General features: G+C 43.3%; 1 protein-coding gene across 1 annotated transcript in view; it reads right to left on the bottom strand.

The window, feature by feature from the left end:
• LOC102477360 (fasciculation and elongation protein zeta-2-like) overlaps positions 1-3,655 on the bottom strand; it is a 9,475-nt gene extending 5,820 nt beyond the window's left edge. Inside the window, 3 exon segments of the mRNA XM_014582130.1 lie at positions 3,001-3,157; positions 3,321-3,438; positions 3,565-3,655. Coding sequence (XP_014437616.1) covers positions 3,001-3,157; positions 3,321-3,438; positions 3,565-3,655 — 366 coding nt within the window.
• Positions 3,656-8,375: the final 4,720 nt, after the last annotated feature.

Here is an 8,375-nt window from a genome sequence, read left to right as displayed (position 1 = left end):
TGGCCGCCTGCTGCTGCAGCGCGTTGGGCTGGTGCTCAGGTGGCTGTGGCTGTGGGAAGGGCTGTTGCCAGCAGAAGTGCTGCTGCCAGCAGAAGTGCTGCTGCAAGAAGCAGTGCTGCTGCTAGGAGGCCGGCCTGGCTCTGACAGGTGCTGCAGATTCCTGCTCTGCTGGTAAGACGGAAGCCTGCAGGCGCTGTCCGGGTCAGCTTGCTCCCATTGCTAGGGCTTTCTGCCAGCCCACCTGTCTGCTCTGTGTCACCCTGTCACCTGGATTTTATGGCACATTCTTTCATGGTTCTCATGCTGTATGGTTTACATAATTATTTCTGTTTTGAGATATGAATCTTCTCCTCGGTCATTCAAGGACAAAGATGGAGAAGATCTTGATTCCTGAGGTCAGCATATGGGGTCACGGTTTGTACTGTTTCTTTCTTTGAACTTTCTTCTACTTACGTATCTGGTATTTTTGTCTGTATCACATATGATATGTCCTTTCTGTAGTCACAGAGTATTTCTAGATGTTTCCTTAAAATGTCTTAATAAAATGCAAAATTTAATTCCAAACAGTGTCTTCTAGTGTTATTTTTATTTCCATTAAACTACCATTAATTATGATCTCCCATGGTTTGAGGCAGTTACGGACACACACAATTATGTGTTTCTGTGATTTACAATCTAGTCACACACAAATAGCCATCCACAGGAGGTCAAAAATAATGATCATCTTAGAATCTACGCTGAAGTATGTCAGGAGCAGGAGGGACTCCACATTGTAGGGTGGAGAATGGGTATAATTTGGAGCGACTGAAATAGCTTCAAAAAGGAGGGAATATTTTTGAGTGTGGTTTGAAAAATGAGTAAAGTTTAGATGAGTGATGATGATTGGCAGCAAATAATCCCAGAAGGAGGGCCAAAGAGTGAGCAGTGGAAACACTGAGGACATCGATGGGACCAGGAAATCATGACTTTGACTTAGTGCATTTTATTTTTGATAGAGAGATTTTTGCTATAGGGTGTGTGTGTGCTCACTAGAGAGATGGAGAGAGACAGAGAGATAGAAAGCAAGAAATCATCCCCCCCGGGGGGGGGATGGCCAAACCACAGTTCTTTCTCCTCCATTCTCCTCTCGGGATTTTGGGCATGCATGCACACATGCCTGGCGTTGTAAGCCACCAGGTCCAGGACTCTAACCGTGGTCTACTACATGGCAGTCTAGCAACATAACCATCAAACCATCTGCTGGCCCCGACCTATCACGTTTCAATATAAATAGAAAAAAGCAGTGGAAGGAAGACTAGACCTATGATAGAACTCAATTTGAGAGATTGAGGGTTTCATAACACCACCACGAACAACTACCATTCCCATTGCCCGTAGAAGCAGGGCGTTCTTCTAAGACCCTACTCATGTCATGTATCATGGTGTGAGAAGCACTGACATCATGCCCATTGCACAGACAGGGACTCAGCACAGAGTACTCAGTGACTTGCTCAAAGTACACAGCTGGGTGGGTGGATGAATTTGGGAAAAAAGGTTACCAGGCACAGGAATGCATGTGAACAAGTGGAATTGCTTATGAAGTGGTGTCCCAAAGCAGAGTGACAAACAGCACTGAGAATTTCACATACACTTCTCAAAAAAAAAAAAAAAAGAAAAAAGAAAAGAAAAGAAAAAGAGAGAGAGACCACCAGTTAGTCTAATGTCTATGTCGCTGGACTCCCATGTAGTCGACCGTGGTTCGTGTCCCAGACCCGGTGGCTTAAACTCATGCCAGGTGCATGTGCGTGCGTGCCCAGGATCCCGCGAGGAGAATGGAGGAGAAGGGATTGCGGCGTGACCATCCCTTCTGGGGAGCGATTTCTCGCTTTCTGTCTCTCTGTCTCTCTCTGTCTGTCTGGCGAGCGCACGCACCCTATAGCAAAAACCTCTTGAAAACGCATTCTGTACCAGACACAGATGCAACAATACTTAGATCAGCTATCCCAAGAAAACAGCAAAGAATAAAGAATATGTAGCATACAAAAAATAAATAGGGGGCTAGCAAGTGGCATGGAGGTCAAGGTGACCGGATCTCTCATGGCTGATTTTGCAACTTGAGACCCCGACCTGGTGGCTTAAAAAACACACTAGGTGTGTGTGCATATGTACTCAAAATCCCCTGAAAAGAATGGAAGAGCAAGGATTGCAGCATGGCCACCCTCCCGGGGGGCAGGGTGATTTCTCATGTTCTCTTTTTCTTCCTCTCTCTCTCTATCCAGTGAGTGCAAGTGCCCAATATCAAAACTTAAAATAATAATAATAAGAACCCAGTTGTTGCTGGGGGAACTGTGATGTAGCGCTGCTATGGGCCCGTGCGGGACACTGAGTGGGGACACTGAGCTGGGAGGCAATATGCAGAGTGAGTTGGTTCATCGGGAGAACTGAAGCTGTGTCTGAAATCCTGGGACAAGAAATGAAGGCCTGAAACAATAGCCGACAGACTGGCGGGTGTATTCGTAGGAGTTAAGGACATAATCAACACCTAAGAAATGACGGCCATGTCTGTGACTACAAGATAAATGACAATAGAGATCTCAAATGAGGTGACTTCCGTTCTTTGCTGAGAGATTTGGGAGATAGCACAAGATAACCCATATAAAATTTATATTAAATATGGTAAGGAGCTGACCTTTTTTTTTTTTTAAGTTGTTTGTTTCACCCGGTAAGGTATAGAGGGAAACAAAAAAGTTGTCTAGGGGACAGCAAGTAGCGTGGTGGTTAGGGTGCGGGACTCTCACATGGGCAACCACAGTTCAAGTCCCAAACCTGGCCCCTTTCTTTTTCACTTTCCCCTTTTCTCTTCCTGGCGAGTGCATATGCCTTATAGCAAATTAAAAATCATAATAATGATAATGATAAATAAAATTAAATAATTCTCTAAAACTAGCAAAAAGCTGTCTCATAAATGTAGGTGGCAATCCCCCACCAGTCACTGATTCCGCCACAGCATGGTTATCCTACTGCAGATGGTCCATCATGGTTATTTTGAGAGAAGGCAGGTTCACTCGGTTTCTTATGGCCCGACCTGAAAAGATTTAGGCTTGGAAACTTAGCCTTTATGATCTTATTTGGTGTTGATCTTTTGCATTCATATGAAGAGGAACAATTTTGATACAGACTGTAAACCAAAAGTACACTTTATACGGATCACGGGCTTGGCCACGTTATGGCTTGTAATAGTTATTATTAGAACAAGTGGATACTGTATATAGTCTCCAGCCCCTTGATGATGTTTCGGTCACAATGGGTAACATTGTGATGATAGTTCATAAGGTCCTCACGCGGCTGAACAATTCCTGTCACCTAGTGACGTCATAGCTGTCGTACTATCGTGGCACAACAGATTACTCACGCGTTTGCACTGGTGCTGGTGTAAATAAGCCTCCTTCACTGCCAGCCCTGTCAAAGCGTAGCACAAACGGTTACAGACACTACGTAATACTTGGTAATAATTAAGGGCTATCATGACTGGTTGATATGTTTGCTACACTTTTTATCCTTAGTTTAGAGTATACCTCTACTTACATGAAAAAAGTTTCCTGTCAAACAGTATCTTGAAGGCAGCCTCATACGTGTCATGGTTGACGTGCCTCTTCATTTCCTCATTGTCCCTCATGCTTATTTTAATCTCGTTTGCTATTCATCATGGGCCGTCCGGTGGGACAAGATGTGGAGATGGGAGATGATGTTAATGAACTTCACCCAGGATAGGACTAGGCTAATGCGTGTGTTTGTGTCTTAATTTGTAACAAAAAGTTTAAAAAGTAAAAAAATTAACTTTTTTTTTTTTTGCTATAGGTCATGTGTGCTTGCCAGAGAGAAATGAGAGAGAGAAAAAGAGAGAGAGAGAGAAAGAGAAAGTGAGAAATTACCCACGGGGGGTGGTGGGGGAGGGATGGCCATGCCACAATCCGTTCTCCTCCTGTCTCTTCTTGGGATTTTGGCATGCATGCACATGCACCTGGCATGATTTTCCACTGGGTCTAGGACTCAAACAGCATAGCAATTCATGTGGGATCCAGGCCCTTAACCTCCACACCACTGCTGGCCCCAGAAAATTTTAAAAAATTTAAAATATGTAAATCTCATAGAATAAAGGTATAAAGAAAAGAGTTTTCTACAGATGTTCAATATATGTTTTAGGCTAAGTATTATCATCAAAAAGTCAAAAATTTAAAAAATTTAGAAGTTCATAAGTAAAAAAAGTTGTGGTAAACTTAGGTTAAGTTTATCAAAGAAAAATATATTTTAAAATAAATTTAGTGTAATCTAAGTGTATAGTGTTTATAGAATCTACAGCAGCTTAGAGTAATGTCCTAAGCCTTCACATTCACCCCTCCCTCGCTCACTGACTCACCCAGAGCAACGTCCAGTCTGGTAAGCTTCATCCTTAGTAAGTCCCCTCTATGGGTATACCTTTTTCTATTTTTTAAAAATACTGTATTTCTATTACTTAAATATGTCTAGTTGTACAAATGCATATCTAAACTTTTCTGGTTTTTGTTTAGATATACAAATGTCATTGTGGTACAGTTGCCTGAGCATTGAGTATAGTGACACGATCCAGGTTTGTAGCCTAAAACAATAGGCTGTGTTCTATAGACAGGTACATAGTCGGCAGGCCATCCAGAATTGTGTAGGTGCAGTCTGTGATGCTCACACGGTGACACAACAGCCTCACGATGCATCTCAGAACATACCCCATTCCTAAGTGACAAATGACTGTTTATTACCTATCTCACACACACGACACATAGATAAGGTCTTCCATGTGTCTTACAAAGGTAATATGCTTCTATGTTATCCATATTCCCTGTTGTATTTTTATGTAACCCATGCTACTCATATATATATATATATATATATATTATGCATATGTTACATAGAACATAGCTGTATATACATCGGGTTACAAATGGGTTACATAAAAGGGGATTTCAAAAAGTTCGTGGGCAAAGAAAACTGCCTGGATTTCAAACTTCTTTTGCACCAAAATAAACTTATAGTTTAATTTTCTTTTCCACAAGCTTTTTGAAATCCCCTCATACCTTACATACAATATTTACCCATACATGTGTATTCTCAAAGCCTGAACTTCATGGCTCACATGTTATTTTGTGTTATCTGGTAACAGTTGCAGTTGTTTCTGTGGCTGAACCTCGCTCCTCCTCTTTCCATCTGTCCCCTCCTGATCTTTGCGTCAGCTGTTGCTCCTTGGGCTTTGTTCACGTGTTTACTTCATGCTCTGTGGCTTCTGTGACCCCGATTGTCCTAGGCTAGACTGTTATCGAAACACTTTTAAGTACTTGAAGCTGGCCAAAGAAAAGGCATGAGCTCTTCTGCATATAGGTACAGAAAGATCCTTGCCTTGTGTGTGTGTGCTGGCTGGCTCAGAGGAGGAAGGCAGGAATTGGTGAGAAGTGGGGAGTGCGGTGAGGGAGGGACAGAAGGTGGACCATGGTGATGGGCTTGCTGCAACGAGTTGGAAAGAGATCTGGCGACCTTGAGTCTTCTTTGAACTTGACATTTTACTTTAGTGGTAGGACGACCGAAAAGCAGCCCGAAAGCTAAACAGCCTTGCTGACTTTCTGGCTTATTCCATAATTCAGGTTCTTTCAACACGAGGGCATCTTTGCAAGACCCTAAACTGATGGCATGGTGCCTTAAATCTGTCCCACATTCCGTTGATTCGAGTAACGGTTGCTGCTTTCATTTTGTTAGACTAATTGATCTAGAATCAGATGATACTGATCTAAACCCACTGTGACAAAGAAAGATAATATTTTAATAATTAGGCATTTTTTAATTGCCAGAGGGCATGTGCACTTACCAGAGAGAGACAGACTGAGAGAGCGGGAAAAGGAGAAAGCGCCGCCCCCTCGGTAGCACATGGTCATACTGTAGCTTCTTCTCCGCTTCTCCATCCTGTCAGAATCTGGGGCACATACATGTGTGTGCACACGGACACACACACACACACACAAACACATGTATGGCATGTTTTTCAAGCCACCAGGGCTGAGATTTGAACTGCACAGTTAGCCATGTGGGATCTAATTTCCTAAACACAAGGCCAAGGTATCGGCTCAATATTTAGTTTTTAAAAAATTGGCTATCGGCTACGTGCACTTAGAGAGAGACAGAGAAACGGAGAGAGCACTGCACAGGGAGAGTGGCCTCACTGTGATCCCTTCTCCTCCGTTTTCCTCTTGGGATTTTGTGCAAACACGTACATGTACCCTGCATGCTTTTCAAGCCACGGAACCCAGGGCTTGAGCCATGCAATTGGCCATGTGAGATCCAGCCACCTTAACCACCACACAACCGACTGGCTCTAGTTTTTCTATTAGATAAATTTCAAAGGTCAATTATTAATAAATAAAGTATAATGAAATAATTTCTTAGCTGACTTTTTGCAAATGCTTTATGTACCAAAGGTAGCATAGTGGACCAGTCTGCGGCACCTGCCTCGACAAGACAGCATAGCCTGGGTGGCTTTAACACACTTGCGTTAACACACTTGTTTTTTTCACAGTCTGGAAGTTGGAAACTCAAAATCAAGGTGCCAGTAAGCCTGGTTTCTCTCCCTCAGCCTCTCTCCTTGGTTTGTAGGGGGCTGTCTTCTCTTCTCACTATTCCCTATTTTTTTTTTTTTTTGGAGAGGTTTTTGCTATAGGGCACATGCACTCACCACAGAGACAGAGAGACATAAAGCAAGAAATCCCCCCCCCGCCCCCCCAGAGGGAATGGCCACTCCACAATCCCTCTTCCTCCGTTCTCTCAGGATCTTGGGCACACATGGACATGTGCCCGATGTGAGTTTAAGCCACTGGGTCTGGAACTCGAACCATGCTCAACTACGTGGGAGTCCAGCGACATAGCTATTACGCTAACTGCTGGTCCCTTCCTACATGGGCTTTTCTTTGTGTTTTCAATCCTCGTGTTCCTGCCTTCTCCTAAGAACAACAGCTATACTAAATGAAGGCCCCACCCTTATGACCTCATGTAAACTATTTACCTACAAATACAGTGACATTAGGGATTAAGGCTTAACATAGAAATATTTGAGGAGGAAACAATTCAGTCTATAACACTTATCATTATTTTAAGTCCATAGAGATGGATTGATTTGGATCTAACATGTAGTAGTAACAGAGCACTAAATTAAAATGAAATTAACCATTAAGATTAAAATTGAGTGGAGACCAGTAGCCATTATGTCACTGGACTTCCACATGGCTGACTGCAGTTCAAGTCCCGGACCCAGTGGCTTCCAAATCATGGTGGGTGTTTGTGCGTGCATGCCCAAGATCCTGGGAAGAGAATGGAGAAGAAGGGATTGTGGTGTGGCCATTCCCCTGGGGAGTAATTTCTCACTTTCTCTCTCACTGTCTCTGTCTCTCTTTTTCTCTGGCGAGCACGTACACCCTAAAACAAAAACCTATTTATTTATTTATTTTCTTGAGAGAGATGTTTTGCTATAGTGTATATACTCTGGCCAGAGAGACAGAAAGCAAGAAATCAACCCCCCCCCCAGGGGCAGTGGCCACACTGTAATATCTTCTCTTCCATTCTCCTCTTGGAATCTTGAGCATGCATACACACATGTCCAGCATGAGTTTTAAGCTTCCGGATCTGGGACGTGAACCATGGTCAATGACGTGGAAGTCCAGTGACATAACCATTACACCTTCTGCTGGTCCCGACAAAAACTTCTTTAAAAAAAAAAAAAAGATTGGGACCAGCAGTTGGCATAATGGCTATGTCGCTGGATTCCCATGTGGTCAACCACAGTTCGCATCCCGGACCCAGTGGCATAAAACTCATGCCGGGCATGTACACATGCGTGTCCAAGATCCCAAGAGGTAAATGGAGGAGAAGGGATTGCGGTGTGGCCATCGCTTTCTGTCTCTCTGTCTGTCTGGCAAGTGCACATGCCTTATAGCAAAAAAACCCCAAAAACAAACAAACAAACAAAAACCCAAAACAAAAAAGCAAACGAACAAACAAAAACAACCTCTCCAAAGGGGGGGAAAAGATTAAAATTAGTTAAAGTTGGGGGGCCAGCAGGTGGTGTGGTTAGGACAGCTGGATTCCATATGGCCGACTTCGCGCTTCGATTTCCAGACCTGGTGGTTTGAAAAAACATGTCAGGTGTCTGTGTATGTGTGCCCAAAATCCTGAGAGAAGGAATTGTGGCACAGCCATCCACCCTGTGTCTTTTCTCTCTCTTTCTCTCTCTCTCCAGTCAGCACATGTGCCCTACAGCAGAACTAAAAGAAAAAAAATAGGAAAAGTTGAAATATAATGTATGCATCCTACGATATGAACCTATG

The sequence above is a fragment of the Tupaia chinensis genome, unplaced genomic scaffold (assembly GCF_000334495.1).
Source record: "Tupaia chinensis unplaced genomic scaffold, TupChi_1.0 Scaffold000066_1, whole genome shotgun sequence".
Taxonomy (NCBI): Eukaryota; Metazoa; Chordata; class Mammalia; order Scandentia; family Tupaiidae; genus Tupaia; species Tupaia belangeri.
The sequence above is the reverse complement of the archived record's forward strand: the minus strand, read 5'-3'. Positions and strand labels throughout refer to the sequence as shown.